This window comes from Rhamphochromis longiceps, linkage group LG13 (assembly GCF_057381845.1).
Source record: "Rhamphochromis longiceps isolate RC_006_pf linkage group LG13, R_longiceps_female_GT1.1, whole genome shotgun sequence".
NCBI classification, from domain to species: Eukaryota; Metazoa; Chordata; class Actinopteri; order Cichliformes; family Cichlidae; genus Rhamphochromis; species Rhamphochromis longiceps.
In genome coordinates this window covers 9,363,876-9,390,039 of record NC_140569.1, presented here as the reverse complement: position 1 = coordinate 9,390,039, position 26,164 = coordinate 9,363,876, and the positions used below count along the sequence as shown (strand labels likewise).

The 26,164-nt window shown below is 38.8% G+C and overlaps 1 protein-coding gene across 4 annotated transcripts in view; it reads left to right on the top strand.

The window, feature by feature from the left end:
* Window positions 1–22,832, top strand: part of slc8a1b (solute carrier family 8 member 1b) — a 149,049-nt gene extending 126,217 nt beyond the window's left edge. For 2 of the 4 annotated variants that reach the window (XM_085427462.1, XM_085427461.1), the window contains exons 8-12: window positions 11,763–11,846; window positions 12,203–12,388; window positions 12,530–12,619; window positions 17,106–17,209; window positions 17,507–22,832. In XM_085427462.1, coding sequence (XP_085283588.1) covers window positions 11,763–11,846; window positions 12,203–12,388; window positions 12,530–12,619; window positions 17,106–17,209; window positions 17,507–17,779 — 737 coding nt within the window. In that variant the 3' untranslated portion in view covers window positions 17,780–22,832. The remainder of the gene's footprint in view (window positions 1–11,762; window positions 11,847–12,202; window positions 12,389–12,529; window positions 12,620–17,105; window positions 17,210–17,506) is intronic. The other 2 variants (XM_085427464.1, XM_085427463.1) reach the window with 1 other exon arrangement.
* The last annotated feature ends 3,332 nt before the right edge of the window (window positions 22,833–26,164 follow it).

The window sequence follows — 26,164 nt, the reverse complement described above, 5'->3', positions numbered from 1 at the left end:
ACAATAATTGTTCTGCTATATTATTATTGTGTAGTATAAATGTTTGTTTAGCTGTAATCAACTGAAAAGTCACACCTCCATTCACTTATCACCAGCTTCATTCACTGGGTTTTGCACCAAGACTCATTCACAACATATTTAAAACTTACCGAGTTAGCACAAAATCCTTTGGATTACCCGCACGACTCTTATCCAAAGAATAAAAACATAATACAAAAGCTGTAATTGTATACAAGTTACAGTATCTTATATAATAGCATGTATAAATGAAAAAAATAAAAATAAAGATGTTGAAAATACCATTTCCAGATGATATTGCACAGTGGATCACAAGCTGATTGTACTTTTCCATATTCAAAATTCCATCAATTTTCACAAGATCTCCAACACTACTGGCTGGAATTCTTCCCCAAACCACCACTGTCTCCAGCATGCTTTACAAATTGCTGTAGACACTCACTATTGAACCTCTCTCCTGATTGTTTCCATACATATTGACAACAGTTTGAATCAGAAACTTAAAATTTGTCCAGTCGTGGGTACTTATGAATGACTTTTCTGATGGCCACCCTTCCACGACACCTCTTCTGATGAGTCCTTTGCAAACAGTAGGTGGATCAAGTGATGGGACAGATTCATCTCTCAGCTCTTGTGTCAGATCTTTGTGGATTGTTTCCTATAGAGCCGCTCAAGAAGTTATAAATCGAATAAGGCTCAAGGCTTATTCGGTGTAGTTCATAGCAAGAATAGAGGTGCAATGAAATATTTAGATTTCTGAAACAGTGGCACATTTTTTAATATTTCACTTTATACCAATTTCCCACACGTTTACCACAATGTCCATTTTTGTGTGCTTTCCTCACTTACAGTCAGAGATTACCAAAAAGGCAGGAGTACTAACAGGGAAAAATAACAATGGTCCGAAACTTGCAGTACATAAGGAAAATGATTCAATATGGCTCCAACAACTCTCCTTCAGGCTTTTAAAAGGTGTCAAGAGAGAAAGACGAGAATAAAAATAAGAAAGGGCAATTATTATCTTAACAAAATGAAATGAGGCACAATAATCTCACACATCTAATTTTGGGCATCTTGTGTTGTTGTGAACAAATGACGTGAACTTCACACACATTTTTCCAAACTTGCCACACACACACACACACTCTCACACAAACAAGAAGCCCAGATGAAGACGTGCTGTTACTTGGCAGCTCATCTCTTCAGACACGCACTGCTGGTTTGACCAAGTCCAGAGTGGCTGTAACTGATACTGTGGATTTAACACACAGAGAGATAAGCTGGCTTCGTCTAATCTCATCTCTATCCTTTCCTTTCCCGCTCTCTGTCTGTCGGTCTTTTTCTGCTTCTTATACTCTTTCTGTCCCTCTCTCTATTATCCTTCCCTACTTTGTCTTATCTCCTCTCAAGCATATTAGATTGAATTTGAGATTACAATGACTTTAAATGAGCCTCAAATATTCCTTCATCTTAAACAAAAATCACTGAGACAACATCTTGTTGTCATCCTAGTCCTGCCTTCCAAACGCAAGTTTTATAGTCAATCAGGATCTCATCCTTTGAAGCCCTCCAGAGAGTATGTTCGCAAAGAAACGATGGGGAAGGGTACAAATTTTGCACAGCTTTTCTTCTAAGATTGCAGCTTTGTAACGACATTTAAAGTCTGCCAAGTCTTGACCTTAAGGTCACCAGATCGTGTAACCAATCTGGCACTTACACTGACACACAGTCCCAACCTAATTCTTCCAAATCCATGACATTCATCTCAAATCAGAAAACCTGCATTCACCTCCCTTCAAATGTCACTGTGATTCGTGTGTGTACAATGACCTGTTTCCCTCTGTGTGTGTCTTTTTTGGCATTGTGTGGCTCATGGAGAATATTCCCCAAACAAGCTGGAAGATAGCCGGAGATTATGCATGTATTTAACATTGTGTCTTTACAATGCAGGGCCAAATCATCCACATTAGAGAGCAGCTTGATAGTGTCGAGTCCCAAACGCATTATTTTCCTTTCTTTTGCAGGCTGTCATGGGGCCTGTTACAGTTTTTGCTCTTATTTCATCCTCATTATCATTATATTTGCAATGTTGTGTTTCAAAATTTGAGCATTTCTTAAAGGGTGAGGCCATATGTATTGTCCAGTAAGAATACACACTATGAGTGCAAAGATCCCAATGACGATGATTTCCCATTGTGCATAATTTGAGCGATGAATAAGCACATATGTGCATAGGTGTGAAAAATCTGTGGAATAGTGTGAGAATTTATTTTCATGCCTGATTTTAGTTTATTTGTAGTTAGCGTGAAAAGTCGAGGCCGAGAGGCGACATCATGCTGACGCGCTAGCAGACTGGCTCCAATGTTTGAATGTTTTTATATGATTGAAATTGACCCGTAAACATTAATTGTCTGTCTCTGTAGCGGCTGGGTGCATAGCAGCGATAAAGATCTGAGGGTGATGTTTCACTCAGAAGATTAGTTAAGCAAAATTCTTGTATCCAAGTGTGAATTTTTCACTTTCACCGAAATGCATTTTTAATTTATCCTTCTGTGTAGAGGAAGGAATGTGGCTGACGTGTATACTGGCATGAGATGTCACAGATGCGCTGCATTAGTTGTCCTTTACTAAGATTTATTAAGTTGGCCTATTAGCAGGTTGATTGTGTGCAACGTGGGTGAATGGACCATATTAATTGTATGCATAGATGACTCAGGAAACAGCTGTTCCTCAGCCCATCTCACACCACAAATCAATTTTTATTTCTTAAAACCTTGGAACTCGCTATTCTTCCCTGATGGTAAGCAAGTGATTAGTTACCCAAGCTTATCACACACTTTTCAAATCCACCAGGTCTCCTGGGATCCATACACTTTAGGGTTAACCGATATGGAAAAGATATATATAACTCTTATAAAGTTTGTATCTGTCTTGTGTGAAACTTGTATGAAAAGCATACAAGAGTGAAAACAGATATAAGATCCCTTGAAAAATTATATAAATGAAACTTGTATGTTTTGGATACTTCCTAAAACAATATATGAAAGCAATGAGAAAGTGGCCACTTTCATGAGTAAATCATATAAGCCTTATATGATTCACTATATGAAGCAAGCTAAAGCTGATGCAAATCTTTTATAAGTTTTTTCTATTTCTTTTCCATATGGGAAGGTTAGGTTAAAATTAGCCACATGCCAAAAAAGGGCATTTTCAGACATTAAACTAAAAACCAAAAGGTGTCAAATATGCATTGCAATTATTGTTTCACAAGCTTATTCCTTTGAGTATGCCAGTTTCCATGAAAAGAAATTGATCTTAATCTGTCTTAAGTGGGTTGCCAGTGGATCTGGTGGCTGATAAGTGGTTAAACAACAATAAACACACTGATTGCATGAACATGCGGGCCCTGGTTTAGTTTTGAACACAGTTTTGTTTAAATGCAATGAACAATACCGACTGAAGAGCACAGACGCAAACAAAGGGACAACTAGATGAAGACAAAAAAATCAATGGAAAGGAAATCAAGGGGACAGAGAGGGACTGTTAAGACGGAATGATTGGAAAAAAGTGAAACAAGGTAAAAGAGATTGATGTACAACCACTCCATACTCCACTGCCCTCTAATTACTAAGCCCACATCTTGCTGTTCATCACCTGGTCCATGTGGGTGTGTTATTTATGGGAGTGCGTCCACACCCGAGGGAAACATAGGTATTCGAGGAAAAAACACAGAAAGAAGATAAATCCACAGAAATGGAATTCTACTTATGTTCACAAGAGAATTTTCTGGCAACAAATGTTATCAACAAGAACAAATACGCAGATTGAGAACGTTTAGAAGTCTTTGTATTGTGCGTTCATGCATCAGATTTAGGTTTTTTTATTATTTCTGAGTGCTAATTAAACCAATGCTGATGCTTTGTTTAAGTTTTGTTATGGGATTTGGTGCTTTTGACAAACATCAGAGAGAAAAATTTCACAAACTGTGACTCTCATGCTGGTGTTTGCAAAAAGAAAGAACTTTGTTTCTCTTACATTGATGTCACCACTTTTCTATCTCTTTTGTGCACAAACTGTAATTTCCATTCTTTAGATGATGAATCACAATGAACGGTTGAGTCACCGTTGATTTTGTTATTTGTTTACTGTCTGTCTTGAGTGAAGAAATTCACTGATGGGTTCTATGTGACAGCTGCTCAAAACCTTTGACAGCACAAATAAAGCAAATTCAAAAGCATATCCATGGATGGCATGAGTCTTTGCTGGATGCAATAAAAGACCATCTCACCAGTAATTAAAATGTTTTGAATAACAAAGTTAGGTTAATTAGTTTTTTTTATGTCATACTGAGAAAAGATTTAGCCCAGTTTAACTGTCAAGTGTCTACTTGAAGCTCTCCTGTGACTCTGGTGCCTGACAGCCTGAGTCTGTTTGTGTGCGTATGTTTCAATGTGTGCCCTAGACAGACAGGATGACAGGACCAGTGGAACATGAATATAAACATGAGCATGCCAGCATGAATTCTGATAGACGCACCAAACACACACAATCAGTCTCAAAGCTGTCAGAGTACAGTAGAAAATGGTCCCTGGTTTTATTTGATCAAAGAATGTAGGAGCTAGCTAAAATCTGTTTTATTGGCAAACGAGGCTTTGAAGATTATGGACATGTCCTCAGAAATGCAGGGAGGTTCTTCAGAAGTCCTGGGGTTCTCTCGAAATTTGAGTTCTGCCTATTTTTAACAACCATGGTGTCTTGCGTCTGTGGTTTGACTCAAATTACAAGTGTCAAAGAAACACACTAACGAGCAGCACAAATCACAGCACCACGTTTGAAGGTACCTGGATGACTGACATGCAGTTGTCTCCACTGTATGCATGACTTCCTGCTCACCAAAAGGATCATAAAAGCAGGAAGCAACATCACAAGAAACAGATCTTTCAGATAGGATGTTTCTGCATAAAACCTCCCCCAGCACAGAGTGACTGGAGAGGTGCTCAGGGACAAAGGAATGTCTTGATCCTACAGATTGAACTCAGACTTTACAAATTTAAGAAGCATAATGGCAAACATTCAACAATTAGACTTAACAGTCCTGTTGTAAGGATTGTTCCCCTTTTCTGTTGATTTCAATGCGCTTGGGCATTTTTTAACAATTCTTGCAACAGCAAAGAAGCTTGACAGAATTAATAAAGTGTTTCTTTCTGTTCTTTTGTAATGGGAAGTGATCTGTTTAACTCTGGGGTTTTCTGGCAAACAGCTTGTTTGGCCACATCAGTTTCAAACCTCTGTGCGCTTCTTTTTTAGAGTCTGGATGTGTGTCTATAAATCTGAGAAACAGACAGTGGCATGATTTTTACAAGTCCCAGGACCACTGACCATATCATTTAAGGGACACACTCCAATAGGCAGACATAGTCATGGAAACGCATCCTGCTTGGCTGCAAGCATGTAGAGAAGAGCTGCAGTCTGTTATCTTCTTCCTAGATTATGAGAGCACAGCTTTTGGGCATGCCCAGTGAGCAACTACAAGTAAGAGATATCTACTACTGTAGTAGGGTGAGAAATAAAAAATATTGATATCTATGTGGGGCAGCGCCTGGTGTCTTTAGCTTGTTTGGCCTTCCATTTCTTCAGCATTGTGTGATTTTAAATTGCTCTTTCATTTTGTTTTGATGATTTTATATAAACCCCCAAAAGGCTAGCAATTGCTTTGTGGAAGCAAACAAAGCTCCAAATAAATATCAGAGAATGTCAATAGGATATCAAACATGCACCAAATGATGTGAAGAGACTCACAATACCATTTAGTCATATTTGAGTGAAGAATGAAGACTGAAGGGGATGAAATAAGGACTTAACACAGAGTATTCAATTACATAATGGCTGTAGAAACCAAATGAAAGAATGAAAAGAGAAAATTGAAAACTAACTTTAGAATAACAACTTTATCAGTATGACACATAACAGAAGAGTGACATAGGAAGAGATGGAGGAAAGAGAGTGTGCAAGTAAGGCATGGGGGAGAAGACTGAGATAGAGGGAGGAGGAATGCATTAGCTGTCCTATACTATAATTTATGAAGTTGGCCTATTAAAAGCTTGATTGCATGTGGAGTGGGTGAATAGACCATATTATGTATATACATAGATGACTCAGGAAACAGCTGTTCCTCAGCCCATCTCACACCACAAATCAATTTTTATTTCTTAAAGCCCTTAAACTCGCTATTCTTCCCTGATGTTAAGAAAGTGATTAGTTGCCCAACCTTATCACACACTATTTTATGTGATTTTGCATTGCTCTTTCATTTTGTTTTTATGATTTTATATACACTCCCAAAAGGCAATTGTTTTGTGGAAGCAAACAAAGTTTCGAATAAATATCAGAGAATGCCAATACGATATCAAACACATGCCCCGAATGATGTGAAGAGACTCACAATGCCATTTAGTCATAATCCATCCATCCATCCATCCATTCATCCATTTTCTTATGCTTATCTGGGGCTGGGGCTGGAAAATGTAGAGAAGCAAAGACCTCCCTCTCCCCAGCCACCTCCTCCAGCTTATCCGGGGGAAACACCAAGGCGTTCCCAGGCCAGCTGAGAGATATAATCTCTCCAGTGTGTCCTGGGTCTGCCCCAGGGCCTCCTCCAGGTGGGACATGCCCGGAAAACCTCGCCCAGGAGGCATCCTTGTCAGATGCCCGAACCACCTCAACTGGTTCCTTTCGATGTGGAGGAGCAGCGGCTCTACGAACCTCTCACCCTACCTCTAAGGAAGAGGCTAGCCATCCTTCGGAGGAAGCCTATTCTGCCGCTTGTATTCGCAAGCTCGTTCTTTCGGTCATTACCCGCAGCTCGTGACCATAGGTGAGGGTAGGGACGTAGATCGACCAGTAAATTGAGAGCTTTGCTTTTACACTCAGCTCTCTCTTTACCACAACAGACCAGTACAGCGTCCGCATCGCTGTAGCCGCTGCACCAATCCGTCTGTCGATCTCCCGCCCCCTTCTCCCATCACTCATGAACAAGACCCCGAGATACTTAAACTCCTCCACTTGGGGCAGGGTCTCATCCCTGACCCAGAGTGGGCCCTCCATCCTTTTCTGGCTTTTTCTTCACTCATATTTGAGTGAAGAATGACGACTGAAGGGGAGTAACATAATATTCAATTACAAATTACAACTACAAAATTGCTGTAGAAACCAAATGTGACCAAGAATGAAAAGAGAAAATTGAGAACTTACTCTAGTATAAAAACATTATCAGTATGACACGTTACTGAGGTGTGACATAGATAAACAGAGGCGAAAGAGAGCATGCAAGTCAGGCATAAGTAGAAGATTGAGATAGAGGGATGAGGGTGCAGTTTGGTTATCCGTTGCTTGTTCCTCATTGGTTCATTGTTGTTGTGAAGCACTTTGTGATCCTTATATAGAAAGGGTTTTATAAATGTGGGGGGGTTTTTTTTACTAATTTTTAGAAATTTATGTATGTTACAACATAGTGGTCAGCTACGACACTAACAAATGTGACAATCACACGGTGACACTTTAGGATCAATGAATAAGACCCCAGCCTCACAGGGCTACAGATGGTCAACGACTACCTGGCAACCTCAGTCATGAGTAAAGAATAAGTATTCCCTGGTCAGTGAAGGCTGATGGCAGTTGCTAAGAAAATGAATGCTGAAGCTCCACTTACACAGTAATACAGACCGGTTAGTGACCCACTGGCAACCACCTGTCACTAGCATATTACTGCACCTGTTTGAATGGAAGTGATGCTGGCTGGAGCATGTTGGCTGGAGTACTGAGGTACAACTTTGCTTTTTGAAGTTGTACTACAGATAGTAGCAAAAAACTGCAGCCAACATGCTAGCAACCAAAACGCTGCCAACCACTTGGGGAATACACATTTTCCCTTGCAACCCTTTCCCTTTGAAAACTGGAAAAGTTGACATTTTTAATGCTGTTGTAAAAGTAAATGAATGAATTAAATCCATAGTTTTTGAACAACTCTGTCTTTGTTGCTATATAAGGCCTTTAAGATGACTTAATTGGACATGATTTTTGCTTTTGTGCATATTATTGAGCATGTAGGAACAACAGTTCAGCAGTCATTATCTTGTCTCCTGTTTTCACACAATGGATGCTAAATTTCAAGACAAATGAGTCAACTAGCAGTGTGCTGCATATATCCCAGTGTGAGTCAAAAGCACTGATTGAACACTGAGCCCTTTAGGATGCACTTAAAGAATAACAAGACAGTCAAAACAGGTTGGAACGGCGCATATTTTCCTTGTGTTAGATCAAATTGTTTTTAGACTGTATGCAGTAGATATTTTAACTTTACTGGACATTAGCAGTCTGCTAATGTGCTGGTATTTCTGTCGCTCAGATGCTTGCACCTAAACATACTGAGCTAGAAAATAAATAATCAAAAAAAGACCAAAGAGCCAAATAGTGAGACCAAGGCTGTGATAAAAGGGCACATATAAACATTAACTGAAGTAGAAAGAAAGCCAGAGAGAAATGGCTCCATTCAGCCGTAACAGACTGTGTGGGAGGGAAGGAGAGCTGCTGACAGTGAAAAGTGACATAACTCAGGTAGAGAGTATTGTTTTATAATTCATTGCAGAGTGTGTGTGTGTGTGTGTGTGTGTGTGTGTGTGTGTGTGTGTGTGTGTGTGTGTGTGTGTGTGTGTGTGTGTGTGTGTGTGTGTGTGTGTGTGTGTGTCCTGCAAACCATTATTGTAGATGAGGGTATTGCTCTTTCCACTGCCCTTATGTTCATTTATAGTTGATGATTTCAAACATTTATTTTTAATGACATTAAACAGTGACCCAAGAGGAAATTATTGGCCTTATTAGAGTTCATTTATTTTTATGTTAATCCAAGTTCATGTGTGTAGTAACCGCACAGCACACAGCCAAGATCGGGTGCATAACTCAGCAAAAGTCTTGCACTACCCACATTTCTTTATATTTTGATATTGAAATGTTTTGTACAAGAATAACAAGCTTGAAAGTCAAGTATTGATAGGACTGTTTTTATTCTTTAATACAGCGTAACTCTCTTCAGCAAGCCTTTGTTCAAGTAGCCTTTGGAAATAGATCTTCAGGCTTCTTGGAGGATGTTCAAAGCTCTTCTTTGGGTGTTGGCTGGCTTTTGTTCTGTTCTCTGCCAAGATGATGCTGTAATGTTAAACTCCATGACTGTATGTTTTTCTATGCAGGTATGCACTATCCACAGTGTGTTTGGGATCACTGTCACGCTGAAAAAGCCATCCATTACCAATCAAAAACTTTCGCATGGTGGATCAAAATCTGATGGTCTACTGTGTTCATAATTCATAAAAGATCACACTACTGACTAAAATGCAGCCCCAAACCACAACAGAGCCTCTATTATGTTTTACAAATGGCAGTAGATACTGTTGCACCTCTCTGCTGACCTCCTGTGTACATATTGACCTCAGCATTTTATCCCCATTTCCCTTTCTTAAGAATTCCTTCTTCACAGCCACCCTTCCATTAACACATTTCGGATGAGCCAAACATTAAATGAATCAACCTAAGTGTCTGATGCGTCTATTGAGTCCTGTGTCAGGACATGGCTTCAGATACTGTCCATCTGTAAATAGTTTTTAGGACTGCCATTTCTTTTGTTCTCCCATTATCCAATTTCCCCAGTTTTTATGGACACACTGGGAATCACCTTATTGATGCAAAAATACTATTTTAAGTCTGTCAAACTGTGAATTTTTTCATAGATTCAATTAAAAAAAAAATAGTAAAAACAATTTTGTTTTTGAAATAGATATTTTCTATTTAGATAGATAACAGCTATTTGTTATGTGTAGATTAGTTTATTAATGGGCTGAGGGGCCTTTTTTTTATTAAGTGGCTATACGAACAAAAAACAAACCAAAAATTTCATTTGAAATTGATCAAGATGAACGACTGGATTGAAAATGAGTAAAAAAGCAGCCAATGTCCCAAAAATTTTGAAAGACCTTAAGAAGCCTAAAGAACTCTTATTCAAAACCACGTCTCACTCGTTGAATGCAACATATGCATCAAAAATCAAATGCAGCTCAAGACTTTTGCACAGTACAGTATGTTTAAGACTTAAATATCAGGCTTCTTGTAATATCATAATAATAAGCATCTTAACAGTCTTGCTGTCTGCCTCTTTTTGAAGGTTACTTAAAATATTCAGACAGTGATTATTTCCAGTTGTTTCATGAGCATAACAAAAAAACAGCAGTCAGTTTATTAACATGCAAATGGATTGTTGTTCATGACAATCATGAATGTGTAAATGCTATATATTTAAATGTTAAGATGTAAGGTTAAAACATAACTAAATATATTTTTTAAGGTCAGACCTCATACAACTCCGTATGGGAAAGCAGCTGCAGTTTGAAACCTCTCCAAACTCGCCTGGGTTTAGAGTGCTAATGGGGTTTTATTCGGTTGTTTGGAACATTTTAATGCATCACCACCTCTTTGAATGTTAATAGTATGCAGTGACTGAATGACAAGGGTGAAATCAATAAGAGATTATAGCTTTCCCTGGAATCACCAAGTCAGCATGTTTCATGGAAGCAGCAGGTGGTCTCGTTTTATTCATTCATTTATAAATGGATCAGAAAAACAGCCACTTATACAGCGAGCGCACAGACTTCTAATAGCATGTGAGCGTTTCTCTTTTACTGAGTGAGGAGAGTAATTTAAATTTCAGGTTCCAGCTATTCCCTTCTTTCAGCAAACACTCACACAGATCCGCACATAGCAGCCTAACCAAACGTGGTTGGCTGTGGTGGAATTTCAGAGAAACCCTCCCCCCTCCACCATCCTCAACAATACAGTACCTACTGTGGATTACTTCTGATTCCTAGGAACCACCTTTTCACAGTATTCGAAGTGGTCCTCACATGTAGACTATCCGGAAGAAGACCTAGCAGAGGTTGTACTTCACATCAAATCAGGTAGTACAACCTGCCACAAGAGCTGCCGGTCAGACGGCAACAAGTAATCCGATTTGTAGAGAGGATTGCTCTTGATGCTGATCTTTCCTCCATCCAGGACCTGTGCAGGTCCAGGGTTAGTAAATGGGCAGAAAACATCTCTGCAGACCCCTTACATCCTGGACATAAACTGTTCAAACTGCTACCTTCAGGCAGGTGCTACAGAGCGCTGTTTGTGAAAACCAGACTCCACAGAGGTAGTTTCTTCCCCCAGGCAGTTACTCTCATTGTCATGATGCGCTCCGTGGCAGGTAAGGTGAGACCCAAACGCAGGACTCGGAGACCAAGGATCAACTGAATGAAGCTGCTTTTTGTTGCTGTAGTATGAAAATGCAAAAATATAAAAACACATAAAAACTTGGACCAGGAGGAAACTAAGAACTCGGAACCTACAAGAGAATCATGGAAGACACAAGTAACAGAAAGGGACCAAATATGAACAACAAGAATTACAGAACTAGAATTGTAAATAATGAAAACTCAGAGGCTCTAGGAAATATAAAACTAAAGACTAACTAATACCATAACCATAATCAACCCAAAAACGTAGTCAAAGAACCAGGACCGTGACTCTCATGAACACTATGAAATAACTCCCTGCTTTCATTCAGGCCATATGCACATATTCACATTGCACTACTCAGTTTGCATAGTTTCTAACATACAGCCTATTTTTAAAAAAATGTTTCTTTTCTTTGCATGCAGGGAGCAAAGTGTACTGGAGTCTAATTCCTTGTTCGCGTGTACAAACACGGCCAAATAAAGATGATTCTGATTCTGAAAGCAGAGGTTTGGCTTGCAACCACACACACACACAAACACACAGGGATTTTGCTTTTCAGGTTATCAGGCTAAATCACTATAGACTATAGATTCAAACAACATTTTCAACTACAGCAACAGGAAAGGCATGGGAGTGCAGGGATGACATTGAATCTGATCTGTGATGTGCCTGGGTCTCAAACTTGTGGATCTTATTTAACCTCTTAAGCCCCAAGCCTACCTGATCTCCTGCCTTTTCCCCCCATATCAGGGGGCGTTGGGGCTTAAGAGGTTAAATTGGTGTAAACAATCTGCGCTTTTAACAAAGACTCAAGGATTCAACTAGCTACCATGTATGTTTTTTTCCCCCTATTTCTTCCCAGGTGAAGATGACGACGATGAGGAGTGTGGGGAGGAGAAGCTGCCCTCGTGTTTTGACTACGTCATGCATTTCCTCACTGTATTCTGGAAGGTTCTGTTCGCCTTCGTCCCGCCCACAGAGTATTGGAATGGCTGGGCCTGCTTTGTAGTCTCCATCTGCATGATCGGACTGCTCACCGCTATGATTGGTAAGACTTTAAATATCCTGAGGGATTGACAAGAGATACACAACAAATGATGGTTTGTTCAACAGCTGAACGCATCTGTTTTCTTCTAAGTATATGCTGTGAAGTATAGTGATGGAAATTATTCCTTTCCTATCCTTACAGGGGACCTGGCCTCTCACTTTGGATGCACAGTAGGCCTGAAAGACTCTGTCACAGCAGTAGTATTTGTTGCATTGGGAACCTCAGTACCAGGTAAGCGTGTGAGCACTTATCCTTTATGTTTATATACATGTATGTGTAGGCGTACATGAATCCATCACAGTATATGTTTTTGCCATCTACTGGACCTTGTGCCAGCTTTAATCAAATCCTGTTCTCTCTTTATATTTGCTATTTAGCTTTGTAAAGTCATTATGAGGAAAAGATCTTTGTTCATCAATGATCCACCTCAAGGAATATATATTGATATTTTCAGTTCTTTGCTCAATTTACTACACAAATCAACAAAAGCTACAGTGGAATGAATATCAAGGCACGCTATTAAAACTTCACAAGTTCGAGAAACACTAAGTAACTAGTAATTCTTATATATACAGTAGCAACTTTCATAAAGATGAGATATATTTCAGCGTGATCTGTTGCACTATAGACTACAAAGTATGCAGGGGATTTTTATGTTGGTTTATGGCAAATTATACAGTCTCAACTCAAATTCACTCATCCAGAAAAGAAATGTCATGGTTATTTAGTAACAGGGAATGGGACTTGGGTAATTATCCCTTACTAGAAAATGATCGGCGTAATTCTGGCATCATGATAATATTCACTAAATTTGCTTTACACAAATAGCTTTGAAGAGCTTTTCCACATGAAAGCATCTTTGTATTGATGTTCATTAATATTATTTTTCTGCTATTACAAATCCAAAGAAAAACAACATAAAAGTAGATCAAAAGAACCTCAGAGCTCACATTTCCCGAGCTCTTATTCTCAGTGAACTTGTACCAGAACTAACCCAGTAGTTCTCGGCGTCTTGCCACAATATTTTTTGCATATGGGTCCCCGTTAGACAAAGCAGTGCAGTCTGCCGACAGCAACATGGCTCATCTTGCGTAAGTGTGAAGAATGACCAAATGCGATGGCTGGGTGATTATATGTTTTAACCTTGGTCCCCACATGCACACACAGACAAATACATCAGACATACAGTGTGTACTTGACTGCTAGATGTATAAACTAGAACATGGAAAAACATAAACGACTGCACGACTTGAGTAATAGACAAGCACACTCATCTATCTGAAAAACATTAAAGCTTGAAAGAGATTTTGCACACTTGTGTACACACACCCCCACACACAATGACTTGTACTGTGACCACCATGTGCTATTACCATAAGGCTATTTGTCATGTCAGGCTCAGGTGCTCCCTTGCCTCCCATTTAGGGAGCTTAGGGATAAAAAGCGTGTGCTCCATACTACTTTATACTCACACATATATACATACACACATAGTACATTAGCATATGGCTGTACATGTAATATATGCTCATACACTAAGAAAAATATGCACTTGATATCAGCTGAATTTATGGACACATACACAGAGATGCTCAAGTCACAGTACTGCACACAATGTGTAGAGCTGCCGAATGAAAACAAAGTGGCTCAGCCTTTCTGAAGCTCTCAGCCTTATTAACAGAGCCTCCTGTGGCTTCACCGCACATACGCGCACATACACACACACACAAAGAAACAGACCTCAGTTCTGTGGCTATTACAGTTAATAAAACCCATCCTGTGCTGTGGTTCTATGTCAGTTACCCTCGTTTATCACAGTTAGCCAGGCTAACCCACACATGGAGAAAGGGAGATAGAAAGAAAACAACTAAAGCGGTGCTGTTAGGAAAATTTGAAACTAAAGAAGCTCACATTTCTTTGTAGTTTGCGGGTATTCGGGTAAAATTTCAGGTAAAACTTTGTTGGTTCGTGATTCCACAGTACACTTGATGTGTGCAGTGTATTATCATGACTCCTAATGGCTTCAGAAATTTGATCCGAGCATATAAACTGAGGAAAATACGCAGGGATTTAAAAGAGAAAAAAAAAAAGATACATACAGAAGATAAAAGCATTGTGCAATAAATGTTGGTTCAGGACAGTGAAGCTGATAGTCATCATGTATCCTCACAATATTGTATCACAATAAATATGTCATGTAAGACATGATTTTTGACAAATAAATGTAAATAGATAAGATATTTATGATCAGTCACTGTAAAATACTCGAATACTCTTTGACCCTCTGTCAAAGTAACAAATTAATAAATATTCCTGAATGTTTTTCAATTAAACTAATAAGAGCTGCCACACATCAGTCTCCCAGCACTGTCCAGTTCAGAACAAAATATCTTTAAAAAGATTTTCAACTGGTTTATACCCCCTGAGTATTTATATACCCCTCTGTGTATTGTTCAGTATTTTGTGGACCAGTGATCTATAATAAGGAATCTCAAGAGGGCCAGATTTCCTTTGGATAGTCACAGTCCCCAGAGGATTAATGCTTCTGTTTTTACTCCTTTATTGCTAACACTATAAACGTTCCAAGATTTTCCTGAGCATATTAGTTGCATGTTCTTCCATTTTAAGAGGCAATGGGGAAAAACAGGAACAGAGGGGAGAGGGGAAGAAGGAGGAGCATGACGTCAAAAAGAGAAGAGCGAGGCAGTGACTGATTGACAGAGAGGTAGTGGAAAAGGGCAAAAAGCTCTCCAGGGAGCCATAGTGTCACATAAGGAGCTTCAGAGTGGAACCTGTTTCACAGTAACACACACTCACGTCACTGCTGAACACGTACACACCCACGGACTCACCCACTCAATCAAGCTCACAAGCACTCTAAGACCATTTGATGCACAGGCGTGCATGCCTTTGCCAGCTGGTAGAGACATGGCATCAGATTGGACCCAGGTGGCAAACTTCGCAAACACACAGAGACACAGTGTACATACAGTATGCGCTCTTAATACAGAAAACACACACACACACACAAAAACAGGAACACACAGAGCGTTGACACACATCCATAAGCCCAGCAGACAGGTGTTAGTCTCTTTCACAGGCCAATTGTCATATCTATCACCACCCTGTATCTACTTCTTGATCCTCCCATCATCCTCTTTTCCAAAGCCAGGTTGGCTGCTGCTTCAAGTAATCCCTTCCTTCTCTTTTCATCTTTTTCTTTCTTCCGTAATCACAGTTTTTGTCTCTTCTTGTTGTATCTGGCAGAGAAAGGCAAGATGACATGAATCACTAACAAAGAGAAGCTAGCCAGAAAAGAGTGCTAACTGACCATTTGGCTATTTGCTCACCAAACAGCCTATTGTTGAGATCTGGCAGAGTCACCGTTGCTCCTTTCAGTGCAGGAAGGAAGAGCATGACTTTGGAGCTGCTGTAGTTTGGCAAACATTAGGCAGGGGAAATTTTTAGGACTACGCAGCACATTGCTTCTTAGTCACCAGGCCAAAATCTGTTTGTTCCCCCTAACTGCAATTCAACTTTGTAAATTCTTGATCTCGGAGCAAATCGTGCATATGCTGGCTGCTGTAGAAGAAACACTGCAATTGGATTAAAGATTGTGGCTCCTAATTTAAGGTTGCCTGTCTAAAAATAGAAAACAAGATTTATATAGTGCTCTGTATGTGGTCTGTATTAATAGCTATATACATTATGCATGCATGAAAAGTGTCCTTATCTGTCCATGCAGTCTTGTGTAACACAGAAATCACTGCAAATTTACCAGATCCTGAATAATTTTCATAATTCACAGCGGGAAATTATCCCATTACAGCTGCTCAATCATGTGAAAGTCGTAGAATGCACGATGCATAATTCAAATCTTCCAGTAACAGTCTTACTGGGTTTTCCAGCAGCAGCATGGCTGTTTGTTGGAGAAACATTGATTCTAACAGACCAATATCTTCACTGCAGTGTGACCAGTGTTTCATCGTTTGTATTTTAAACCTTCTTTTCTTACCACTCTTAGATTATTCCTGTTTGTCAGTGGGAGCAATGGGATCTTGATTAATTCTGTGTTGCTGTGAAACGCAGAACCATACACTGATGGAAGTCAAACTGATTCCTTAGAAGAGCTACAAAGTCATCCATCTTTTTGTGCAGAAATCTTACCTTGTCCATGACGATAAAAGTGTAATCCAACTTATATCTCCTCTTTCCTCTCCTCATCTATCTTTTGCCTCCCCTCCTTGTACCTTTGGCATAGATATCCATTGTTGTTATTCTGGTTGAAAGTGGAAATAACATAAAAAAAAAAAAAAGTTCAAATACTCTATGATAACAAAGGCAACTGTTACAGGCAACAGGCACAGTTGGGGGATTTTGTGATTAGGCATGTCAGTCTGTTTGCAGTGTTAGACATTTAGTCAGTAACACTTAATTTACACTGAATGGAACATTTTGTTTTATTTATTGCTTTACACTTTCACTCCACAAAAACGGTTGCATTCATTTCTTGGTGACGGAAGAAGAATAGGAAAGTCAAAGTTTTTAATAAGTCATCATCAGAATTAAGAGTGTTTTTTATCTTGCGATCAGCTGTATCTGATCTTTTTTTTTTCTTTCTCATTAACTTGAACATGAGAGATTGTAACAACGATCACCAGTTACTTTATGGCCAATGACAACTCTGTTTTTTCTCTCTCTCTCTCTCTTCATCCAGACACATTTGCCAGTAAGGTAGCAGCTATCCAGGATCAGTATGCAGATGCATCCATTGGTAATGTGACAGGCTCCAATGCTGTCAATGTGTTTCTGGGCATTGGGGTAAGTCCAGCACATTTGATTAAAGATGTATTGATTGATAGCTATTTAGAGAAAATGCAGTAGTGCTTGTCATTTTGCTGTAGTATAAATTATTATGTTGTGCTTGGTATAAATGATAGGTTACTGCATGAGTCCTATTCTTTAATTCTGCATGAATGAGTGTGTGACTGACAAGTGGTATGGTCTGTCACACCCATCTGTCTCCTTTGGCAAAGTCTATATTTGCTTTTGTTTCCTTTGTTGTACATGCTCACCGCGTCTCATGTTATTAAATTCAGTTTTGCTGCTGTTCAACAGGTGGCGTGGTCCATTGCTGCCATCTACCACAACAGCAGGGGTGAGGAGTTCAGGGTAGATCCTGGCACGCTGGCTTTCTCGGTCACACTCTTCACCATCTTTGCCTTTATCTGTGTCGCCATGCTGATGTACCGACGGCGACCAGACATTGGTGGAGAGCTGGGTGGGCCCCGGACTGCGAAGGCCCTTACCACCATGCTGTTCGTTAGCCTGTGGCTCCTCTACATCCTCTTCTCCTCACTGGAAGCCTACTGCCACATCCAGGGCTTCTAAGATGATAGGAGATGTTGAAGAGAAGGGTGGGACAAAGCAAGAAAACATGGAGGAAAAAACAAGGGGGAGGTGGATGAATGGATGAATTTGGATTTAGGAATTAAGGCTGTCTCGTTGTTCTATAAGTCCCCCCTTCAGCAATAGATTTAATGATAGATGAATGGATGGATGTACAGATGAAGGAGTGCACATTTAAACAGATAAAGACAGAATGGAAAGAGGTACAGATGCATGGAAGGATAACAAAAAACATGAGATTAATAGGAAGCGAAATTATCCAGAACGGTGGAAGCTTAATGAGAAAAGGAAAAAAATCAAAGATATATATTCGCGTCTCACTCTAAAAGTGCAAACCAATCAAGTCATCTTATTAAACGTGTCCCAACTGGCTCGACCTTACAGAATTACAATGAATTTAAACACTTGGACTGAGGTTAAAACAGAGGTACGCACCATAAAAGCTCCTATTGAGAACGAGTGGTTTCAGCAGGAGCCCTCTTTCAGTGTAGTGCATCGTATCCAAACACTGTAACAGGCAGGAGTGAGACAGACAAAGAAAGAATAACTTTATCAGTATGTGCATGCATGACCAGACAATACTGAAAACATAATCAGAAGAAACCGGATACATTGCCACAATTGTTTCATGACAACTAACTGTGTGTGTGCTGGTGTGTAACAGTGGGTGTCCCTGCTTGTGTGTTGTGGGAAGATGGTCAAGTACTGTGAAAAAAAACGCCTCTCGTCTTGCTCTCACTGCGTGAGGCGAGATATGCTTTCGTGTTCGAGGTCTTTTTGACTCTCGCTCTCCCAGCCTGTAGAAATGCCGAGTATGACTTTCGCAGGAGAGCAAATTCAGTGAGATGAAATGTTTTAAGCGTCACTGAGGTTCGAATTGTAAATATAAAGAGCTGATCGTACATTACAGCTTCACGGTTTTCCTTCTGAATGTCTCGGTTACGCCATGCGCTCCTGATCGGACCCTCTTTCTGTTGCTTTATACTGTAAATGTAAATGAATTAAGGACTAATTTGAACCAAGAAGTGGTTAGTGTGCTTTTACCTTTAATAAGGTCATGTCTGAGAAGACGAAATGGCCACTCTACCGTCGAAAACTGTTAGAAACTATTATCACTGCATAAATATCTAGGTATTTTTGATTTTACTATGGAACCACCTGGTGTTCCACCTGTGGGATTGCTGCCATCATTTCTGAATCATAACTTTTAAATAGCCTGAAAATTCTAGCTAGCACCCATTATAGGCCTTCTTTTCCTTCATTTTCTGCCACTTGGTTTACTTAACAGCTTCAGTCATTATCTCTGTGCATCGCCAACCTGGCTGGTCGCTGGACCAATCAAAATCTTCAAGGGCTTTGTAATAACCACTAATCCCTAACCCTGACCCTTGATTTATAATGTTTCACATAGATTGGTCGTTAAGGGGAATATTTAACAGGCGCTTATATTGGTAAACCTTACACATTGACTTCTCAGTTAAAAGAGCTTTGCTTCAAACTAGCGCAGGGCTACATGAGATAATAGCTGCACGTCTTTGTTATGTTACCACACCAGGCATCAAGAATTTCCTAGATATTGTAAAAGCAACCTGCTGCTTCTAAGTACTCATTCAGACAAGGCTTCAACTTTTCATTCCAAAAAACACTACTAGTCAAAAACATTTTACTCATAATATGTCTGGATGACGAAGGCCTTAACCTAAAGAAAGCAATTACCATCTGGCTTTGTCATATTTCTTTATTCAAAGGTAAGTTGCTTTCAAACAAATAACCTTAATGTGATCTGTGGGATTTACTCATTCTTGTTGAACTTGACACATTAGTTCATCTGCCAGTTTTCAGTCTTAACACAAAAGCCATCAGATAAAGGGATAGCTGAAAATGATTTTTTGTTGGGCCGGACGTCAGCGTAGAGGACGGGGTAAATGTGGATATGTAACACAGGTTACATCTAATCTCAGACAGCCTGTGTTTGACAAGCTCACACCGGTTTCAGGGCAATAACAGAAAGCTAACAGGGATACAGTTACAACACTTGTCCCCACAAATCTCCTCCTGCTGTGGAGTATATAGCCCAGTGTTTTAATTCTCAGTAGCCAGGTTACCATGGTAGTCCACCCTGGTTAAAAGCTAATTAACTCCTAAAGTGTATAATCTCTCTTTGTGACATGGGCACAAACAGTCTCTGTTATTCTATTATATATGTAGCCTACTTTTGTTAGTTTAACAATGTAAACTGATCTTAAATTATTACCCCTGGTCTGTGTGCATGATGTGACAGAGGCCCACTTGGACTTATTTATCATCCTAATAGTGTGCTAGTAGTTTAAAAGGACACCGGGGCATATGAAACACTACGTCTACTGCATGCAGACCAAACTTACTGCCAGATCGTAAGACTCACAAACTAAAATTCCAAAACACTAAATGTCTGGAAATCTTCTGCTTTCTGTAATTCAGTATTAGACAGACAACAAATCGATCCCAAAACCTCGAACACCAAGGGCCCAGAATTATGTACATTTTAAAGCCTGTCTCGACTGTCAGAGAAGTTTAGACTTCAGACTGTTAACTATTGCAACATTCAGCTAAACTCACAAAGATCTCAGCATACACGTAACTTACAGTATATGTAGGCATAATAAAAGTCCATAAGTCCAGAATTCCTCTGCTTCTAATGTGTTTTTTACTTGATGTATATGATAAATTGTATTTATAATGTCATCTGTAAAAGTAAGTAGTCCGGACTAGATGTAATCCATTTTAAACTTGGCAGGATTCTTGTAAAAGGCAGATTTTAACCCCTGAGAAAGTAGACCTGGGCTGGCTTAGATTGGATGAGTTTGGCAAATCCAGATAATTGCAACGATATAAATACTCTGAATATAGCTTTTGAAAAAATTATTAATTACACAACAACACTAGGATGAAAATTTGAGAAGACAGTGCTACAGAAAAATGGCTTTGTTGCTGCAGTTTTGTTTGTTGTACAGTTTGAAAACTACTAAGAAAAGACATTTGGTGTATATGTCGTTTGATAGCTACAGTATAATGAGATATTGCATTACTTGCATTTGTCAAACTCAGCACAATCTGTGGCTCATCATTAGAGTAGCTGTTCTTAAGTGAAGGCCTTGGAGTGGCAGTTTACCCCTGTTTTGCCAAAGGGAAAACTTTATATCAGATATTAATGTTTGCAGTCCAATCTGTAAAGGGTTTTCTAACCAATGGATCTTTCTTAAAACACCAAATATAATTCATATTTGATTAGTAATCTGAAAAGCATTAAAAAAGGCTTGATGTTGTTTTAACAGAACTCAAATCTTTTTATTTAAATTTGTATGTATTTGTCTCTTCACTGGCACGAGCTGAGGGTTTATACACTGTAAAAAAACTAAATTATGCTAGCTTGCTTTTAAAAAAAAAAGAAGGAATAACGATATTAAAGCTGTATGCATCACTTTTTGAGTACCTTCAGTAAGGTATTGTCTTTGATATTGCTAAATCATGTTGGAATTACTTAAAATGTGCCAGCTGCCTAATATTTTGAGGTGAACTCTAGCGTGAGCAGGAATCAAATGCTTGCAAAAATGCAGTTTCGTGCATTAAATTTATGGCTTGTATTTTTTTTTTTAAATGCTAAAAGTTTTCTTTTATGGGAATTTAGCTCTTTTGCTGCACTGGCTTTGCTGCACTGGCGTTGCTGCACCGTCTCTCTGGGTGTATTCACTTTGGCTTAAGAGCTAGTCTGACATGAACCTTATTGGCAGATTAATGACAGCTGTTCAGAGTTTGAAACAAGGCTGGAAACTAAACATTGTTAGCTGTTGTTTAGCTAAAGACTTTTCTTGGCTGTACATCATCAAATATTAACTTTCTGGTTGAAGTTAACTTTTTTTTTTCTATCTGCAACTAGCAACTTTCCTGCAAAGACTGTAAAGCAATTTGTTCCAGCTCAAGTCACAATAACGCTTGAGTCCAGCTTCGTGCTTTGGTTTGAAATTCTGCATTTTAAAGGGTCAAAAGTTAGCCAGGTCATCACTGTATATATTAACACTAACAGCTAGTAAGGAGTAGAAAAATGAGCTGTAGATTGCATTTGTTTTAACTTTTGTTCTTCTGTGGTGGGGTTTGAAACAGAATTGGGCAGGTTTTTAAATGACGGACAAGCATTGCACTGGTTCTTGTCGCTTATGTGAAACGGCTACTACGTTGGTTCATTTACAGAGTTGCTTCTGATGTAAAAAACAGAGATTGTGTTTTCTGTCTCTGATTTACACAATAATAATGATGTACCTGATGTAAAAATACAGTGGTGTTGAATCAGTTGTAAACCATTAACAATGTTGATTCTAATGTAAGGGTTGACGATATGTTTGTGTTGCCATATTCACTTTTTAACTGACTGTCTGTCTGACAGACCGAGGAATAAATAACAGCAACATCGGACAGACAAAATGAGCAAAAGGAAGGACAAACGCCCCTACTGGTACAAGCGGAGCAATATTTGCTACAGAGAAAAAAATGTACCGCTGGAAACAAAGGCTACCAGAGCTATTCTCTACCTTAAAATGCAACATTTAACATGTAGAAAAAAGGATGGTGATGTAGAGAAGAAGAAAGAAAAAGAAGATGACACGAAAGAAGATGAAAATAATAATAATAATAATTAAAAAATGAAGTTACAGCCATATGTTGATTTCTGGGTCAGAGAGACTGATGTGGACTTCTCCTGCCCAGCATGTGTATTGTTATGGTGTCTTTATCTGTCCCTGTGTCTCTCCACCCTCTTTCTCTATCTTGCTTTCTCAATCTCACTGCTGCCAAAGTAACCAAAACAGGCAGTTCTCCTTTTGTTCCGTATCTTCTTCCCAGCTCCCGTTCTACCCTCTGTCTCCCTATGCCATGTTTTCCATATTTTGGAATGTCAATGTGCTACTTGTTGACACTGTGCATGAATGATAACATGTCTGTATATAGTTATAGAGAATTGTATCCCATTTCCTTAGTGTTGACTAAAAAAGGTTTGAATGTTGTACAGATTCAGGTTTTCCTTTTTTTCTGTTCAGTTACATTTTGTAATGTATGTAGAGCTTAACAACATTTTGTTTTTAATTTAAACAAAGATGCGATGACTTTTTTTTTTTTTTGGAGTAACTTGCACATTACTAATGAATTCATCAAGTTTTTTTGTTAAAAAAGGCAATATCTGCTGTTATTGAATGAGAGATGAGATCTTAAAGAAGTTATGTATCTTAAATAAGTAATCTATATGGGAGCTGCATGGGTTATTTGTACAAAAAAAGAGACACTGCTTGCTACTTCTAATACTGTGGCTGTATTCTCTGACAGAGGATGAGGAATACTGTATGTATATCTAAAGGTTATTTTGTCATTAAAGAAATAATAATAATAATAATAATAATGTGTATATACTGTACAGTGTTATAAGTGAGGTGGACTATACGACCATCACACTAACCATAGAGAATTAATTCTACATATTTATTTAAAGGAAACAACAACACTCGCTACACTCAAGAATGACATATATTGCCTTTTTGGAGAAGTTGTAGTTTGCTTAGAGCTTATTTCTCTATCGCTGCCTCACTCTGCCCTCCCATGCATCCTCTTTCTTCATTCTTGGTTGGTTAATTTTTTTCCTTCCATCTGCTTCCATTTACTTTTATTTTGGCGTTGGAGGCTTTTGAGATTGCCTTTTGTCAGTGATTGTTGTCGTTTGATTCAGACAGCGTTATGTTTTTAGTTTGTCTTTTTGACTCGTGTCTCACTTATGGTTGCTTTTTATGCCCCCTAAATCATTATCTCTAGAACTGCTTCTATTCACCAACATCCAAGTATAGTTATGAATATCTGCCTGTGCATCTGATTTAGTCTCTCAACGGATAATTTGTTTGTATTTAAACCATCTGTTTTCCGAGCTGTCGATCATTTATCTTGGTTGCTGAATAATTCTCTTTTTGTTTTTCTTTCCTAAATTCTTCCTTTGTGCCAACAAATTCTGGTTTTTATTTCTTCACTCCTTCCTTTCATTCATCTTCTCTTTCTTTCTCTGTCCTCTTTGCACTTTCGGGGTGTTTCAGGGTTTTTTATGTTTGTCACTTTGATTTGATGTGGGGGTTTTTTCTTTTCTTAACGGAACAGTAACTTTAATAATCATGTTTGTAATAATTTTTAAGATTTGTTTTCTTTTTGCCGCTGTTTCTCTGTGTGTGCGTGTATTAATTTTCTTTTCTTTTTTAAATTAATTTCTGGTCAAGACCAAATGATAGGAGGAAAGTTGTTGTATGTGTGTTGCCACTAACTGTGACTGCTCTCCATGGTACATGGTAATTCTGATAAAACCAGTAAAATAAAGTTTGGGATACCCTGTTTCAGAGACCCTGTGAGTGCACTGCCTTTCTACAGTGTGTGTTTGTGAGCATGTGTGTTTGTGTTACATCCTGTCTGTATTTAAAAGCTTTAGTATCAAACATATTTATTATGCAGTTTCTATTATTAGCTACATATTCAATAAGTAAATAGAATCTGTGTGTCTCTTGTACACTTGAACATCCATATATATATAAATGCTAAATAAGAGGGGCCCTAGGATGGAGCCTTTGGGGACCCCACATGTGATTTCTATATTTTGTGATGAGAATTGGCTTATTGACACATAGAAGTTCCTGTTGTTAAGGTAGGATTTGAACCAGTCGAGTGCCGTACCAGAGAGTCCGACCCAGCTCTCGAGACGTTCCAGTAATATGTCATGATCAACGGTGTCAAATGCCACACTAAGGTCCAATAGTACCAATACTGTGGATTTTAATAACTAAATAATTAATTTGGATTAAAATAAAAATCTACCAGTGGATAGACTGTTATTGAGACTACCTTATATAAATTTTATGCAGTACAGATAGAACATCTGTCCTTTAGAGTATAAAAATGTTCTAAATTCACATTTGCACTGGTCTTTTTTAATTATCTGACAAATTATGTCCCCTGCTGTGTAATTTATAGTAGTTATAGACTTTATATACAGTACTCTGCAAAAATCTTGAGTCACCACTCATTTGTTTATATATAGCTTGGAAAAGAGGAAAATTTGCAAATAATTTGCACATATAAATGGGAAATTTGTATATTAGTATATTTCTAATGAGGTTTGACCAACACAATTCACTTTTGCTTCTTGGAAGCAAAGCACAAAGAGCTGAAGGTTGGCTTGTGACTTTTGCAATGAAGTAAAATACTGGTATAGCCTTGAGATGACTGTTGCTTGGTAGTTTATAAATAAAATTCAACCAGATTTCATTGAATAGAATCGTGACATCCCCCTCTGGTTAGTGACATCCCACTATTAAGCTTCAATCTGCCATTACCATTGATGTGAAACCGGACATGAGGATCTAACTGAGAAACAAAGGGATACTGTATGCTTATAGGCTAAATCACACAGTAATGTTTGATTAACAGTCCTTCTAAATGGAATTAAACTTTATTGTCATTGCACATGTCACAAGTACAAGGCAACAAAATGCAGTTTGCATCCATCCAGAAAGTGCTTTTGCAATAATATAGATATATTACAGAATGTGGATCTATACAGCTGTAAGGAAGAAGCTGTTCCAGTACCTGGTGGTCTTAGTCCGGATGCTCCCAGAGGGCAGGAGAGCCCGTGTGCTGGGTGACTGGGGTCTTTGATGATTTTCCCAGCCCTTTTCAGACACCTCTTCCTCCAGATGTCTTGTATGGCAGGAAGTGGTGCTCCAGCGATGCGCTGTGCGGTTTTCAAAACCCTCTGCAACGCTAGAGCAGCTCCCACACCAGACTGTTATACAGTTGGTCAGGATGCTCTCAATGGTGCAGCGGTACCATAATTTTAAAAATGGCTATCATTTTATATTCAGTAAATGGGCTTCTGTGGCCATAAACCCATCAGAAAAGTGTTTTGAGGTCACAGAGTGAGAGATCTAAAGGTTCATATAGACAACAAAAGGCTTTTCCACTGTTGTTAGTAAGAATGCAGGCTTAATATTACAACCCTTTTAATACTAATTAGTCATTGCAAATATTGACATCACACATTTCACTTACCTTTCCAAATCACTACCTTAACTTGTGTTTACTACCTAACATCCAGTTACTATATTACATGCAACCTTGTTACTGTCACTATCCTGATACATCCATGCTGGCACTGTTTGCTGCTGCAGCTCAGTCCCAGTCTATCCTAGTTAAAAACATTTTGCCGAATCTTGCACGTGACAAAATTGATTTTCATAGTGTGACCGTGATTGGCATTTTGTGAGAGCTCCCTCATAAATCTGTGTAACCATTTGCTGTAAATTGTTATTTTCT